Raw genomic sequence first — 17523 nt, forward strand, 5'->3', positions numbered from 1 at the left:
ACCCACCGCACACCCCAGAGTTGCATGTTCTTACGCGCTCCAGCCCTCCACCTTCCCCTTAGTTCACCTTCTTGTGTCTGTAATACTGGAGGCAACCGTCATTCTTCAGCACAAACCACCGCTTCCTCCAGCCCTTCATGAACCCGGAGTGCGTCCTCTTATGCAGGTAGCCGCGGCAGGCGGGCCGGGGGGTGTTGGGACAGCGGCTGATGTCGGATCCCACCACCAGAGTCAAGAGGTCTGGACCTGGAGGGGTGAGTGTGAGATAGGTGAATGATAGACAGCTCACTCGGCTTCAAATCTTAAACCAACTGCAAGGACTCTTGCTTTCCAGAAGGAATGGATGAAAAAGAGATTGTAGTTTCCGTAAATGGAATCAATGAAATAGAATTCTACCACTGGAATGGATCCAAGAGTTCTCCAGTAATGAAACTCTCAGGTCAAATAGGAGAATGAAAACTGGGGAGGCCCAGTGACTTCTCTGAGAACCTAGAGCTCATAAGTTCAGTTCAGCCACTCAGTCGTGTCTGATTCTTTGTGACCCCATGGACCACAGTATGCCAGGCGTCCCTGTCCATCACCAACTCCCAGAGTCCACCTAAACTCATGTCCACTGAGTCTGCGATGCCACCCAACCATCTCATCCTCTGTCATCCCCTTCTCCTCCTGCCCTCAATCTTTCCTAGCATCAGGGTCTTTTCCAGTGAGTCAGCTCTTCACATCAGGTGGCCAAAGTATTGGAGTTTCAGCTTCAACATCAGTCCTTCCAATGAACACCCAGGGCTGATTTCCTTTAAGGGTTGAATCAAATGTGAGATCTGGGTTACCTGGTTCTAAGACAGAATTCTTCTTCTTCAATCACATGGCCTAGTTGGGTCTGATTATGGATGACTTGGGTCTGCTCATTCTGTCTGTAACAACAGCAAGCTAAGTATTGAATGTATTTTGATTTACATCCAGAGAAGGATGATGGGTGATATTTGGCTTTTCCATCTCACTTTTATTCAGGATGATTAGCTTCTTTGATCTGTGTTAGCTAAAGGGAGGGTCTGAACCACTGCCAATGTATGTTGCCAATGTCGTCTCTGATCAAAATCAATTACTTACCTTTGAACTTGACCGGAAGTCTAGGAGGCTTGAAGCATACATGTCTTTTACCCTATCTTCTTGCCAACCTGGATTAGTACCGAGGATTGGACTCAGAGCTTTCAGTGCCTGACTTTCTTAGAGTGTCCTTCTTAGACTGTCTTTCTTACTCCTTGCTTCTTAGAGTGCTTGGACTTCAAGTCCCCTTTTCTATGGAACTGGTTTGGTGAAGAGCTTGAGAAAAATTGTCCCTGTCCCTGATAACATGAGGTCAGTGTCTACCAACTGTGCTTCGATGCTGCCAGCATGAACACAGACTTTCATCATACGCCTACCTCTTGATGCCGCAAGAAAATTCTCTGAATGTCACTCAGATAGACAGCAACCCTGACATGCTTTGAAGACTGCAAATGGGGTATGACTTCATTTACAATTCCTCTGAGATGGAGGCCACATCCCTGAAGGGGGACATTTGGCCTTGGCAGCGCTGACTTCATCATGATGTCTGACATTGAGATTACTGATCTGTTTAGAGCTGTCTATGGAAATGGGGGTCAGTGAGGAGACTCCTCTTATATAAATGACAAGCTCCAACCCAGGGGATCATTCCTGGCTGAGCCACATGGCCCTGAAAATAAAGATCTGTCCCAGAAAGGCTGACACAGTCTTAACTTTAGCAGCACGCAAAGCACCTTGGTAATTAAATAACTCTGCGTGTCAAGAAAATTCTTCATTGCCATGTAAATACATTTTAATTTATTGAACTGCCCTTAAGCTCCTGTCAAAAACACATCCAGAAAAATTAGAAGAAATGCTCCAGATTGACCAGCAACCCACAAATGTCTTTGTCTTTGGACTCTAGTCCCCAAAGAACTGTACTCCTGGACTAATATGCATAGCTGATACATCTGCCAACTTATTTATGTGCTGCCACAGCGGGCCGCCCCTTGAGGTCATTTTCCTCTTGCTTACAAAGACTGCATATGGGTTTCTCTGATACCAATCAAGCTAAACTTGAGTTTCAGCTGGCCCAAAACATAACTTGGTGCACCAGAAAATTCTCTCTGGGGCAGGGCTACAGATGGTCCTGCCGCACCATGGTGTCATTATATTAGAAGCAAAGTATTTCATGTTCACAGTTAGGACATGCGTCTGATGTTTGGGGAGTTACTGAGTTCCAAACAGCTGTTAGGTGGTGGTGATGTTATACTCTTTGCAGGTCCATACTGGGCCAGGAGGACCTGGACCTGACATTTACAGAGACATTAGACTTTTGATGTTATCTTCACATTTGATTATTCATACACAGTCATTTTAATGTGTATGTTAAAATAATTAAATATTAGGTTTGTTGTTCAGTCGCTAAGTTGTGTCCGACACTTTGCAACCATGTGGACTGCAGCATGCCAGGCCTCCCTGTCCATCACCATCTCCCGGAGCTTGCTCAAACTCATGTCCATTGAGTCAGTGATGCCATCCAACCATCTCATCCTCTGTTGTCCCCTTCTCCTCCCACCTTCCATCTTTCCCAGCATCCGGGTCTTTTCCAGTGAGTCAGTTCTTTGCATCAGGTGGCCAAAGTATTGGAGTTTCAGCTTCAGCATCAGTCCTTCCAATGAATATTCAGGATCGATTTCCTTTAGGATGGACTGGCTGGATCCCCTTGAAGAGCATTTCTGGAGGAGGAAATGGCAACCCATTCCAGTATTCTTGCAAAAGTAAAAAAATGTTCAGTACAAAGAATTAAACACTTCTGGTTCTGCTATTATTTCTTTATTAATTTACTGGATGCCTGAAACATGTCAGTGTCCGAGTTCAGAGCTTCTGAAGCTAAGTGCACACACAAGTCACCCAGTGGGTTTCTTAAGTGCATATCCCCATTCGGTAGGCCTGGGATGAGGCCTGGGATTCCGGATTTGTCAGAAGCCCTCTGATAAAGCTGGACCACAGTTGAAGTGGCGAGTCCTGACAAAGTCTCGGCTGCTGAGAGGCTCTGTTCATGAGCACAGTCTGTCAGCAACCAGCACGCTTCTGCCTTTCCTTGACTCTGATTTCATTTCCCCTGGATGTGTTCATTTTCACCCCCAGTACTTTGCAACAACAGAATCATGAGTTCCACCCCCCTCCTCACCCCTGCCATTACTGCTTGAGAGCTTGTTTGGAGATTCTAGCAGTGGCGCACTGGAGAAGGACATGGCAACCCACTCCAGTATTCTTGGGCTTCCCTGCTGGCTCAGATGGTAAAGAATCCACCTGCAATGCGGAACACCTGGGTTCAATCCCTGGATTGGGAAGATCCCCTTGCAGAGGGCATGCAACCCACTCCACTGTTCTTGCCTGGAGAATCCCATGGACGGAGGAGCCTGGTAGGCTGCAGTCCATAGGGTCCCTAAGAGTCGGACACGACTGAAGGACTTCCCTTTCACTTTTCACTTTCATGCATTGGAGAAGGAAATGGCAACCCACTGCATTATTCTTGTCTGGAGAATCCCAGGGACAGAGGAGCCTGGTGGGCTACAGTCCATGGGGTCGCTAAGAGACAGACATGACTGAAGTGACTTAGCAGCAGCAGCAGCAGCAGGGGCCCGCAGCCACTCATACACCCTTGATGCGGAGACTGATCCTGCCTATCGGGGACGGTCCTCCTCTTCGACAAGCGCGCGGCTCCAGGAGGGACACACACGTGAGAGAGGAGGGGACACTGGCCAGGCCAGCCGGATCAGCCCCAGCGATCGATGCAGGGGCAGATGCTGCAATCTATCCACCCCCCTCCCCGCCCCACCTCTCCCCACCGGCCAATTACTTCTTTCTCTAGGTCCGTCCCGCCCTGGTGAAATGGAACACACAGCCCTCACCTTCCTCCACTGGACACCCCAGAAATCCTTCCCGCTTTTTGAGTGTGAGCGGGAGGAAGGGTGTCGGGAGGGAGGTGAAAGCGGGAAGAGAACGCTTTGTTTCCTGAGATGCGAAAGTTTGAAAATCCTTGCCTTCAGCACATTCAGCTCTTTGGTGACGACGTCCTGAAAAAGAAAGTGCTCTCCAGAAAACTCTCCTTCCCTAGCACTTTGGCCTAGAGGGTTTTGGAAGTAAGGAGTCGTGGGTGAGGTTATTTGCAGCTACAGGAGTGAGAAAAAGGGTTTCTTTTTCTAATTCACACTTCCTCCTCAGATCACTGTCTTCTCCTTATGCCACCATTCTTAAACGGCGTCGGAGCCACACCTCTGCTGTCAGACAAGCCCCACCACCCGCGCAGGCGTGGAGCAGCGACGTGCAAGACAAGCCAGGTCCCCGAGGGCAGGCGCAGGGGGCTGGCACTGCCTTCACCCCGCAGGTCCCAGCTCCAGCTCTTCCGTGCCCGCTTTGAGTCCAGCCTGCTGTCAGGACACAGAGGAGCCCTCGTGCATCCGAAGGACTTCCAGGTCAACTAAGCATCGGTGTTTTTCCCTTCCTCTGTTTCTTTTCAGCACTTTTCAGTTTGCACTTTTCACTTTTCAATCAGCATTTTGATGATTAAATCCTGCATTTGACTAAGGAACCAAGCCCTATAAAAGCCCAAACCAGAAAGTAAGAGGGACCTAATGTAAGAAAAATTCCCATGGAGCTCTTGTCATTCCCAGTGTGATACTGAATGCTTTCTTAAATCTCTGGCTTTGGTATTCCCATCGATCAAACTGCGGTGTGTGTGATAAGTATTTCTAAATAGAATTGCTATTTGATTACTTTTATTATTCCCTATTTTATAATATATAACATAAACTAACATGTTCAGTTCAGTTCAGTTCAGTCGTTCAGTAGTGTCCAACTCTTTGCGACCCCATGAATTGCAGTACGCCAGGCCTCCTTGTCCATCACCAACTCCCGGAGTTCTCTCAAACTCATGTACATCAAGTTGGTGATGCCATCCAGCCATCTCATCCTCTGTCGTCCCCTTCTCTTCCTGCCCCCAACCCCTCCTAGCATCAGAGTCTTTTCCAATGAGTCAACTATTCACATGAGGTGGCCAAAGTATTGGAGTTTCCGCTTTAGCATCATTCCTTCCAAGGAACACCCACGACTGATCTCCTTCAGAATGGACTGGTTGGATCTCCTTGCAGTCCAAGGGACTCTCAAGGGTCTTCTCCAATACCACAGTTCAAAAGCATCAATTCTTTGGCACTCAGCTTTCTTCACAGTCCAACTCTCACATCCATACATGACCACTGGAAAAGCCATAGCCTTGACTAAGCGGACCTTTGTTGGCAAAGTAATGTCTCCGCTTTTGAATATACTATGTAGGTTGGTCATAACTTTCCTTCCAAGGAGTAAGCATCTTTTAATTTCATGGCTGCAGTCACCATCTGTAGTGATTTTGGAGCCCCAAAAATAAAGTCTGACACTGCTTCCACTGTTTCCCCATCTATTTCCCAGGAACTGATGGGACCAGATGCCATGATCTTAGTTTTCTGAATGTTGAGCTTTAAGCCAACTTTTTCACTCTCCTCTTTCACTTTCATCAGGAAGCTTTTGAGTTCCTCTTCACTTTCTGCCATAAGGGTGGTGTCATCTGCATATCTGAGGTTATTGATATTTCTCCCAGCAATCCTGATTCCAGCTTGTGCTTTTTCCAGCCCAGCGTTTCTCATGATGTACTGTGCATATAAGTTAAATAAGCAGGGTGACAATATACAGCCTTGATGTACACCTTGTCCTATTTGGAACCAGTCTGTTGTTCCATGTCCAGTCCTAACTGTTGCTTCCTGACCTGCATATAGGTTTCTCAAGAGGCAGGTCAGGTGCTCTGGTATTCCCATCTCTTTCCGATGTTAGTCTATTCTTATTGAATGGAATTATTATTTCAATGGAACTACTGAAAAATTGACCTTATAACATACAGTGGATCCTCTTTCTGATGCTGGGCTAGGAAGATATGATAACACCTGCACCAGAAGCTAACACAATAGGTATTTAATCTACGTCTTTAAGATTTTGGCCATGCTTCTAAGATGCTGTATACGGATGCTGGGCTGGCTGTGAAAGAAATGCCGGGGAGACCTGATTAAAATTACAAACATGCAGGCCACCACCATGAATTCTGTATTTAAGAGTGTCTCAGGTGAGTCTGGCATACAGTTAGATTTTGGATTTAAGGTCCTGAGAAAAGTTACTTGATGTTTCTGTATCTAAACCAGCAATGTAGCAATCAGTAATATGATAGGATTTTACCAAAGTTTCACATACTTGGGAGTGAAACTGTGCAGAGATATATAGCAATCAAAAAGATACCAGATAGACTTTTAAGAAGCTTATACAGACAGACACAAGAGTCAAGTGTAAACATTAAGTTTTTAAACACACTGTTAATAGGCACCTGGTAAGTATATATTTCAAGACCTCTGTGTTTCATATGAACATAACAAAAAGCTCAGTGATTTGTTTCACAATTCTTACTTTCTTTGGACAAGTTGGTGACTTCCTCTCCCAAAGAGAACCTCCAAAAGCTTGTTTCAGATTCCATATACTCCAAAAATACTTGACCAATTTATAGGGCTTGCTAAGAAAATTGAACTTGTAAAGTACTATATAAAAATTAAATTATTCCTGTTATTTCTTCCCCTTTGTCTTCTTCTTTTTTTTAGTTTCATGGTCATGTGTATCCTTCTCATAGCCCCACTTCCTCTCGGTAATGCTGTTTTTTCCTTTCCTTTGCCATTACTACCTGGAGTACTCTTGCCTGGAGAATTCCACGGCTGCAGGAGCATGACAGGCTATAGTCCATGGGATCACAGAGAGTCGGACAGGATTGAGTGACTAAGACACATACATATCCTACTTGATTATGATGTATTATGTATAATTTTAATAAATAGTTTGATTCAGGCATTTACTATTTTTTCCCCTTAGGATTTGTGTATCTATACACTCATAAATAAAATTAACATATGATTTTGTTTTTCATACTATGCTATTCTAGTTCTGGAATCAAAGTTTTAGTAGATTCATAAAATGAGCTGACACGCATTCACTCTTACTTATTTTCTGGAAAAAACTCTATAGAATAGGGATTATTTGTTCTTTGAAAGTTGGATAGTTATAAAAGTGGTATCCTGGGCTTCTGAGTGGGGCATGGAGTGGGGATGGTAATGGGGGAAAGGAGAGGTGGTCTCTTATCTTATTCTATAAATATTTTATAATAGTCTACACAGATTTTCTGTTTATTCTTGCACTAATGTTGGCTCTTTAAATGCTTTTGAACAATGTTGTTTATCTAGTTTTTAAATTTATTATCCAGTGTTCAAAGTAGTCTTTATTTTTAAAGCTTTGTTCTTCCTTTTTTTCTCTTCATTTTATTTGCATCTTTTAAATTTGTATTATTTCTCCATTAAAAGCTGGTAGCCTTAGAGATGTGCAGAAGATTACGCCTGAGGACGGAATGATCAGCTTCCTAATCAAGCTCGGTCTCAAGGGCCGCACTGACTGCCCACAATGGGTGCTCCATCCATCAGGCTTTCAGTGGAGCAGGGTGGGGAAATGGCCCCCGAGGGCCACATGGGGAGAGGAACACTATGAGGTGGTCCCTCAGCCATTCCCTATGTGTCTTCAGGTCTCTTTTGCTATTGGCTATGATTCCTAGCCCTCCAAATGATCTCCTTTCCCTAAAAGACTTACACTGTTCTCACTTTAGCATCTCAGATCTCGAATTCACCTTTCTGCTTCCAAGGCATCTCCACTGTTGGATGTGAGAAGGACTGGCAAAGACACACTGAGGTTCCCTAGGGTCAGGGTCTTAGGATAGAAGTCCACGCTGGCAAGCAAGGAGTGGTGGAACTCAGCTCATAAGAGCGGGTAAAACCAGCCTACCACTAACTGCCCAGGACAGCTCAATGCTCTTTCCCCAGTATCTATGTTAATCCATCAACTTTTAGAGAGCCCCCAAAACCCCATTCAAATTTTAGAGATGTTTTCTGTCTTCCATTAACTGAGGCTGAATGCTTCAGAGGTATAAAGAACATTAAGCTTCTTGGGGAAAAATAGAAGAAGTACTAAGAGCGGAAATATTACTATAGTTCAGTTTTATTTAACTCAAAAATTGGAAAATTGATTTGTGAGAAAGAACCGTGGAAACAGCTAGATGCAGCAGCGAGGATTAGTACGCCTCCCTTACTGAATGAGAGCCCGTCAACTCATTAGTATAATCACTGCCACGTTGCCCCAGCTCCTCCTGTGTGCCGAACAAGGATGGAGATGCGCAGGACTCGGAAGGAGTTGCTGCACATGTCGACAGTGTCCTTGGATTCCTGGTGCAGCAAGTACTCGACAGACAGCCAAACACTTTAAGCTAAATTCTACCCCAAAAGCTTCAGCGTGCTTGTCTGGACGCAGCATTGGGTGGCGATTTTCTGGTGCTGGTCTGCACTAGTGAAGTCTGTTGCTGTCGCTTACCCCCAAGCATGATGGCATCATGAGAAATGTATGTCAAGAGATAGTTATTGCTCAGCGATAAGTTATACTTCTAGCACACGTGTCCTGTTCCAAATGCACACATTTTAATACCTCATGGCCTGATAGTATACTTCGGGGCCACAGAGGTACACACGCTGCCTTTGGGAAGCTGGGAATAGGACACCTCACCGAATAATCTCATGATGGAACACAGCAGTTATCACCTGTATATTTTTAGGTCTCTGGGGAGATGAGGGTTTGTAAAACGGTGCTCAAGAAAGTAACTTGTTTTGCAGAGACGAAGATGGTATTAACCTTTCCCAAAAGTTTAAGGTGAGTGGGTACAGGGGTGAAGGGTTTGTGTTACTATTGCTCTCTTGGTGGGTGCATCTGTGTCAGATTGCTTTAAAGGCAGGCCTCAAGTAGAACCTGTCAGAGCTTTAGGTTTATAATTTCTTTATTTCCTTCTCTCTCTTTTATAACATGAAAACCCTGAGGCTTTTTAATTCTAAAAACTGATGGAATTACAGAAAAGAAGAAAAGGAAGAAAAAAAGAGACCCAGTAAATGAATTCTGGCAGTGGTATTTTTCATGGCAAGGAGTTTAAGAAGATATATCGGTAATAAACAGAGCACATTTTTCTCGCTCCCATTTGCTGATTTCACCTTTGTGGCTCTCCATCAATATGGAAGGAACATGGGACAGACACGTGATTCAGCTTCTCTGAGAGATCATGTTGATGACAAGGCAGTAATGGTAGTCTCAGGAGAGAAGTGAAGTCGTGCCCATTCTGCGGGTTTCCTCCTCCTCATGTTGGTATTCCCTGCTGTGTTTTAGATTGCTGCCTCATCAGAGTCACCCTGGACCCTGCAGACCACCTACCTTTCCTTGCAAGGTGCACGGCTTCTGCGTGCTCCACACTGGTGACCTCCGTGCCGTTGACGGCCAGCACCACGTCCCCGACCTGGAGCCCGGCTTCCTCGGCGGCGCTGTCTGCAAGTAGGGACAACGAGGGTTTCATTGAGGAGGGGTCCCAAACTGAGTGCCCCCGCTGCCTGGCCTCTTTTTAAAAGGCTCTTTCTCTATCGGGCCTTTCTTTCCAACTCTAGACAATCGCCGGTGTCATTAATAAGAAGGAAAAGCCTGTCCTCGCAGCCTCCTTTCATTTCTAGTGCATAGTGTCTTTACACGTCCACCCAGGCGTCTGTGTGGCCTCTTTGCAACATAATAGCCAGGCTGCTCAGAAACTCAATCTATTCATCCACCGGCAGGTTGAACTGCTAGTTCTCATTCCTTCATTGCTGCTAGGTCTCTTTGTAACCCTGAGAAAATCACTTAACCTCAATATCTTCATCTGTAAAAAGGGGGATAGGGGCAGAGCTTCTCTGCAGGATTGTTGAGGGAACAAGTAATTGAAATACTTATGAAGTGGTGGCAAAAACAGATCTTGAAGTAGTCAGAGAAAAAAGAGATAAAGAGCTGCTTTTCCTTTTCATGGTGTAGGCTCCTTTCCGAGCCATCTCAGAAAGGAAGCCAAAAATAGCCTCAAACGTTAAGATTTAACTTTTGGAAGGTAGGGAGGATCTCTCCAGAGGCTGTTTAGTTTACCCCTTGGTTTTTAGGCATCCACGTTTACTGTAACATACCTAATATTCTCTAGGAGTCAAAAAGGGTGTAATAAATCATTTCAGAGTTAATTCATTTTAAGTAAGATCTCCTATGTATTTGACCAAGAGTCTTTCTGCAGCAGTTTAAATCTGTTTTTTCTTTTTCATTTCAGTTTAAACCCATTTTCTCTTGCTTAGATCCTAGTGCTGGGTGCGTGTTTATGGTCTTGCAGAATAATTATACAACAATATTAGGCTGTCATATATAGGATGTCATAAACCTCCTCAAATACTTTTAATCTTGAAGTGTGACTCAGTTAGTGAGCTCACATGGTTTTGGATATTTTTAATAATGAGTGTAGTTGTTTAAGTCTGTTTAGTATAGTAGGGAAGATCTTTTCTGCGTGAATAGGCAATGGTCAATCAATGTAGGAAGGCTAAGTGAAGAGTAATATTTCATATATCTATTTATTTACATAATATCATCCTTGTGATGAATTGACATCTCATGGTATGATCATTTGAAAAGATTTCTTCCACTGTCCTAAAGGACTTGATTAAAGCAATGCCTTCTGAGTCAAATTCCAGAATGATGATATAGATCCAGAAGCAATTTCTTATCAATTTTTTACTTCATATGCTACTAAATATTATATCTTTATACAGTACTTATCCAATAAATACATATTAAATGAATGAAAAACCTAAAAATTATACCTTGAAGGAGCTTAAAATTCCATTGGAGAAGAAAACACATGCATAATCAAAAAGAAATGCTATAATATTTGAATGGCAAGTATAAAAAACATGAATATAATAGGCATTGTAAAACTTCAGAAAAGAGAATTCTTACTCCCATTTGGAGTGGTTAAGAAATGCTTTCCAGAGAGGTGGAATTTGGTCTGACCTTGATGAATAGATTCTCCATAGTGGGGAGTAATGGGGAAGGCAGGGTGACAAAGACTGCTTGGTGTTCACAGACCCAGTTCCTTTTCCATCTGGGCTCATATATGGAAAGCTTTTCTCTGACTTTTTTGCAGTTTTGGAGGCAATATAATTGAGTTTCAGACCTTGGAGTTGGAGAGAAGCCATGTATACTACTTTTAGGTGTGGCTCATAAAAACATCCCAAGGGCCACGCTCCATGTTCTCCACCCATCTTCCTGACTTCAAGGTCCTATGGTGTGAGACACTAAAGAAAAAATAAACCTGGATCTCAAAACATTATGCAGGACAAAAGCCATCTTCCAACCAGGAACTTCCACATGAGACTATCAGCCTGAGTGACTAATGATCTTTTATTGTCTTAAACCATTAATATCATAACTTGAATCAGCAAGCCAGCCAAGAAAGAAAATCTTCTGAGCAAAGGTACACAAGCAGAATGTCTTAAACACGTGCCAAAAGGTGGTGATTCAGATCCACTGGAGCAGATGCTGTGGATGGATACAGTGAGCCTGGAAGATAAGGATGAAAAGACAGCCAGTATATAAAGTGTCTTGAATGTGAAGATGACAAATTTGTGCTTGGTGGTCCTTAAACAAGAGAGCCACTGGAAGTTTGTGAGCAGAAAAATAGATACACGATGGTTTTCAGAAGATTAATTTAGAATAAGGAGGGATTAAGTTAAGCTTTACAGCAAAGATATTATTATAAGAATCAATACAGAATCTGGAAACAGGAACTAGAAATGAATAGAAGGTATAAAATGCTGCCATAGGACCTAAATTACCTCAAGGCACTCATTTGCATGAGTAGGGCCAGATGCCTTTCCATCCCTCTTAGACCGTAAGCATCTCATGAGCAAGTAAAATTTCTTATTTATTGATTTAGGCATTTCCCATGGCTAGTATAATCTCTTGCACATGGTTGGGGCATTAAAAACATTGACTAAGTATACTGAGATAACCAAGGAAGAGAAAACATTGAAAATGTTCATTGGGCCAGATATAAAAGATCTTTGAGATCTAGGATATGAAGTTGGCCTGAGAAATGGATTCGGAATTTAGAATGAAAGGGAAAAATGTAAGGAGAGAAATACAGAGCACTGAGAATAAGATCTTGAAAAATAATCATAATTCCCTTTAAGGAGAGAGAGGAAATGGGCAGCTAAAGAGGAACATAAAGAAAAGGCAGAGAGGTCCTAGGGAGTGTGCAGGCAAGAGTATAAGATCAGTGAAGGTGCAGAGAACAAGCGTATGGATGCCACGAAGGGGGATGGGGGGTAGGATGAATTGGGAGATTGGGATCGACATATACACCCTGCTGGTACTAAGTATAAAGTAGGTGACTAATGAGAACCTTATGTATAGCACAGGGAACTCTACTCAGTGATCGGTGGTGACCTACATGGGAAGGAAATGAAAAAGAGGGGATGTAGGTATATGTACAGCTGCTTCACTTTGCTGTACAGCAGAAACTAACACAACATTGTAAAGCAGCTATAGTCCAATAAAAATTTATTGGAAAAGATTGGTGAAGGCAAAGGAAAGATTTCAAGATGGAGAAAATGGTCAACAGTGCTATGGTGACACCACAAAAGTAACCATAATAATAGTATGGTTCTAAATCCTTGTCTATTCACAAGGTCAAGACGAACAAGGATGGAAGAAATGTGACTAAAGCTGGATTAGTGAAGTCACAAGTGTTAGTCGCTCAGTTGTGCCCGACTCTTTGCCATCCCATGGACTGCAGCCCACCAGGCTCCTGTGTCCATGGGATTCTTCAGACAAGAATACTGCAATGGGTTGCCATTTCCTTCTCCAGGGGATCTTCCCGACCCAAGGACTGAACCCCGGTCTCCTGCACTGCAGGCAGATTCTGGATTAGGAAAAGCGAATTATAGCTAAAGAGTTTTAAGGAGTGTGATAGAAGTGAAAGACAAATGTTTGAGCTATTTGTACTGAATCATATGCTAAATGATTGATTAGATGAAGTGATAAACTACTATGAAATCAAAAGTATGATTGTTTGGTAACAGATCTTCTCTTCCAAGTAAACTTCACTTTAAAAACAATATTGGACCTAAGGAATCCATCAGTATGGACATACTTTGTTTTTTTCAACACTTTGATTGAATCAAAATTCACATACCATATCATTTTACCCATTTAAAGTGTATAATTAAATGCTTTTTAGTCTATTCACAGAGTTGTGAAACTATCATCACAATATAATTTTAGAATATTTCTGTTGCCCCGAAAAAAAACCAAGTAACCAAGAGCAGCCATTCTCCGTCACCCCTAATCTCTCAGCTCTAGGCAACGACTAACCTATTTTCTGTCTCTGTGGACTTGCCTGTTGTGAACAGTTTATATAAGTGAAATAATATAATATGTGGTCTTTTGTGTTTAGTGTCCTTCACTCAGCAAGCTATTTTCCAGACCCATCCACATGGTAGCAAGCACTACATTTTTTCAATTGCTGAATAAATATTTTATGGTAAGAATATAGCACAGTTTGTTTATCCATTCATCAATGGATGGTAATTTGCATTGTTTTCCATTTTTATGATGAATAACACTGCTATGAAAATTTGAGTACAATTTTGTGTGTGTGTGTGAGCATGTGTCTCATCACCTGAGATATACACCTAGGAGTGAAATTCCTGGATGAAGTAGTGACTCTGTTTATTTAACGTAGGAGGAATGATCAGACTGTTTTTCAAGGTGGCTATACCATTTCACATTCTTATCACCATTGTATAAGTGTTCTCAGCTTCTCCACTTTCTTGCCAATATTTGATATTTTTTACATATAGCCATCCTAGTGGGTATGGGATGGTATTTTGTTGTGGTTTTCATTTGTTTTCCTTGATGACTACTGATGTGGAGTATTTTTTTATGTGCTTATTTGGCTATTTGTTTATCTTCTTTGGAGAAAGATCTACTCAAATCCTTTGCTCATTTAAAAACTGTGTTATTTATCTTTGCATTATGAGTGAAAATTATTCTTGTTTGTAGAGGAATTACTTCTGTAGTGTTACTCTTCCTGATAGCTTATGTGATAGCTTTCAGCTTTAATTATAGAGGGTATTGACTGTGTTCCACTAATTTGAATGCAACTTACAAATTTTCCCTTTATCTACTAATTATGGTGACAGTTTGAGGCATGATGATCTCTTGGAGGAGGGAGGTGTTTCAAGGTGACTCTAATATACCACACAGACAGTTGCCCTACTTGAGGCTGCTCTTGGGAGCAGAATGGAAGTATCCTACATTGGACAGGAAGGATCAAAGTGTTAAGAAAACAAGCCCACACTTTTCTAAGTTGGTTTCCCCGATAGGGTACTTGACGACATAGTTCTGTATTGATTATAAAGAGTTAAATGCTGAGCTACTTCATCCTTTTATGCATATTTACATATAATGTAGAGTCTGAAAACTTATAATTAAAAAAGGGGTTTGTCCTTTTCATTTAAAAAATTTTTACTATAACAGTAGCATTTTAAACTCTAGAGCTTCCCGAAAGATGGGCCTGTCCATAATTTCGTATGTGGTCTGCCCATCCCTAAATGTATCATTTCCTTTTCAACTTTGCTTGGTATCAGAGTTGGAACATCTGTTTCTTTTGTTTATGACAACAGATCTCACAAACATTTGGGCCTTCATAGAAAATGTTCATGCAAGTGCCAGCTGGGTGTGGGCAATTAGTTATGTAAGCTACAAGCAAGCTCCCTTTCTGTGTACTTATGGATAATCATTTCTATCCCACCTACAGGTCTTCATGCTGTATCTTTTTTATCGTCAGTGTGTAATTAAGTTTCTCTATTGCATGCAGAACAATGTTTTGTGGTGTGAATGAGATTCTCTGAAATGCTGGAAATATGTGTAATTTTAAAGTCCCTCAACCCTTCATTTAGTAGATTTGACTAGACAATGGATTTCAGAGGTTGCTATTCAGCACTGAGGAATGCATTTAAAAAAAAAGAGAAGTAGACTCAGCATACATGAATCCCTGCCAGGGAAGTACTTTCTGATGTTGAATAAAATCCTAGGTTAACTGTGTATTGTTGGAGCATTTTTGCTACAGTAGAGATGCTTCAGTTTTCCTCTTTCAAAACCTCAGGTCCTCCTGAATATCACATCACTTACAATGCAAATATTTTGATTTGTTTCACATCTGAATGGATTAGATATGGTTAACTGTCTCACCTGGACAGTTATAAAGGTATCAGACATTAGAAAAATCATAACCTTTTATTAGATGGCATTTACTTATTTTATCTAGAAAGGCAGGCATGAAAAGTATGTCGAGGTTTTTGATAGTTTGCAAAAATTTGCTAAACTTACCAAGTCAGATCTATTTGAGTTTTAAAGGGGAGTAATTTTTATCTTTCTTATGAATTATTTCTTTGTTTAACACTAATCTTGCAAAGTCAGAGCTAGAAAGAGGCGAGCAGGGAGAAGTGAAAGAGAACAGAAGAGAGAGAAAGCAGGGCGAGGAGGAAGGGGGAAGGAAGTAAGTGAAGCCGGAAGGGACCAATATCCGTGAATACCTTCCCCGTAAACGAACATGCATTTTCTTAAAGCCAGATGTCCTTTAAAAATACTGAAGCCCCTTGATGATAAAAAGTGAACTGTCTTCAGAATGGAAGAAAACAATAGCAAATGAAGCAACTGACAAAGAATTAATCTCAAAAATATGCAAGCAACTCCTACAGCTCAACTCCAGAAAAATAAATGACCCAATCAAAAAATGGGCCAAAGAACTAAATAGACATTTCTCCAAAGAATACATACAGATGGCTAACAAACACATGAAAAGATGCTCAACATCACTCATTATCAGAGAAATGCAAATCAAAACCATAACGAGGTACCATCTCACACCAGTCAGAATGGCTGCTATCCAAAAATCTACAAACAATAAATGCTGGAAAGGGTGTGGAGAAAAGGGAACCCTCTTACACTGTTGGTGGGAATGCAAACTAGTACAGCCACTATGGAGAACAGTGTGGAGATTCCTTAAAAAACTGGAAATAGAACTGCCTTATGATCCAGCAATCGCACTGCTGGGCATACACACTAAGGAAACCAGAAGGGAAAGAGACACGTGTACCCCAATGTTCATCGCAGCACTGTTTATAATAGCCAGGACATGGAAGCAACCTAGATGTCCATTGGCAGATGAATGGATAAGAAAGCTGTGTTACATATACACAGTGGAATATTACTCAGCTATTAAAAAGAATGCATTTGAATCAGTTCTAATGAGGTGGATGAAGCTGGAGCTTATTATACAGAGCAAAGTAAGTCAGAAAGAAAAACACCAATACAGTATACTAATGGATATATATGGAATTTAGAAAGATGGTAACGATAACTGTATGCGAGACAGCAAAAGAGACACAGATGTATAGAACAATCTTTTGGACTCTGTGGGAGAGGGCGATGTGGGGGAATGATATGAGAGACAGCACTGAAACATGTATATTATCATATGTGAAATAGATCGCCAGTCCAGGTCTGATGCATGAGACAGGGTGCTCAGGGCTGGTGCACTGGGATGACCCTGAGGGATGGGATGGGGAGGGAGGTGGGAGAGGGGTTCAGGATGGGGAACACACGTACATCCATGGCTGATTCATGTCAACGTATGGCAAAAACAACCACATTATTGTAAAATAATTATCCTCCAATTAAAATTAAAAGAAAAATAGTGAACTGTCTTTGTCTATACAGAGATAATTACAGCCACAATTGTTTCTTGTTCTTGCTAATTTGAAGAGCGCTAAGAGGCAGAGTAAGGGTGTCCTTGGACAAAATTTGCAATGTTTATGTTTTGTCATCTGAGTTCTGTGGCCACAGCCATATTCCCCTTCTACTCTCTCCTCACTTGTCTGTGGTCCACTGACTGCCCCCAACTGCCACCAACATCTGGGTAAACTTCCTGCCTTATCCAGTTATTCTGAGAATGACCTGCTTGATAGTAACCTGTATTTGATTAGCTGATTAAACTTTAATTGAAATTTATTCACATCAAAGTTAATAACATGGCCTTTTGCTTTTCTATAAATATTTTAGGATCTAATTGAAACATTTTTATGAAGAAAAACAAAAGAGATACTCTTCTAGAATTTTACTTGGGATTGTATCTATGGATGAATTTAAGGAAGAACTGACATGTTTAAAATTTACAAACTGCTCCCATTTTTCCTGCTGTTAATTTAGGTGTTTCTTAATTTCTTTCTGTATTTTGTTATTTTCAAAGTAATATTCAGCACACCTTTATGAGAATTATTTCTTTCAATGTGCCATGTTTTTCCTTCCTGAAAGCTTTATACTTCATACTCTACATAGATTCTTAGATCCACACTACCTAGACACAGCTTCTAGAGAAGCTGCCATGAGGATTGTTTCCGAGTGCAAGCTGGGGCTCCCCAGGTGGCGCTAGAGGTAAAGAACCCACCT

General features: G+C 41.8%; 1 protein-coding gene across 2 annotated transcripts in view; it reads right to left on the minus strand.

Moving 5' to 3' along the window:
• The window catches only part of LOC109561150 (uncharacterized), a 126288-nt gene that overhangs the window by 62739 nt on the left and 46026 nt on the right, over positions 1-17523 (minus strand). For both annotated transcript variants that reach the window (XM_070794103.1, XM_070794102.1), the window contains exons 7-8: positions 9388-9498; positions 68-246 (exon numbers count right to left, since the gene is read on the minus strand). In XM_070794103.1, coding sequence (XP_070650204.1) covers positions 68-246; positions 9388-9498 — 290 coding nt within the window. The remainder of the gene's footprint in view (positions 1-67; positions 247-9387; positions 9499-17523) is intronic.

The sequence above is a fragment of the Bos indicus genome, chromosome 7 (assembly GCF_029378745.1).
Source record: "Bos indicus isolate NIAB-ARS_2022 breed Sahiwal x Tharparkar chromosome 7, NIAB-ARS_B.indTharparkar_mat_pri_1.0, whole genome shotgun sequence".
NCBI lineage: Eukaryota > Metazoa > Chordata > Mammalia > Artiodactyla > Bovidae > Bos > Bos indicus.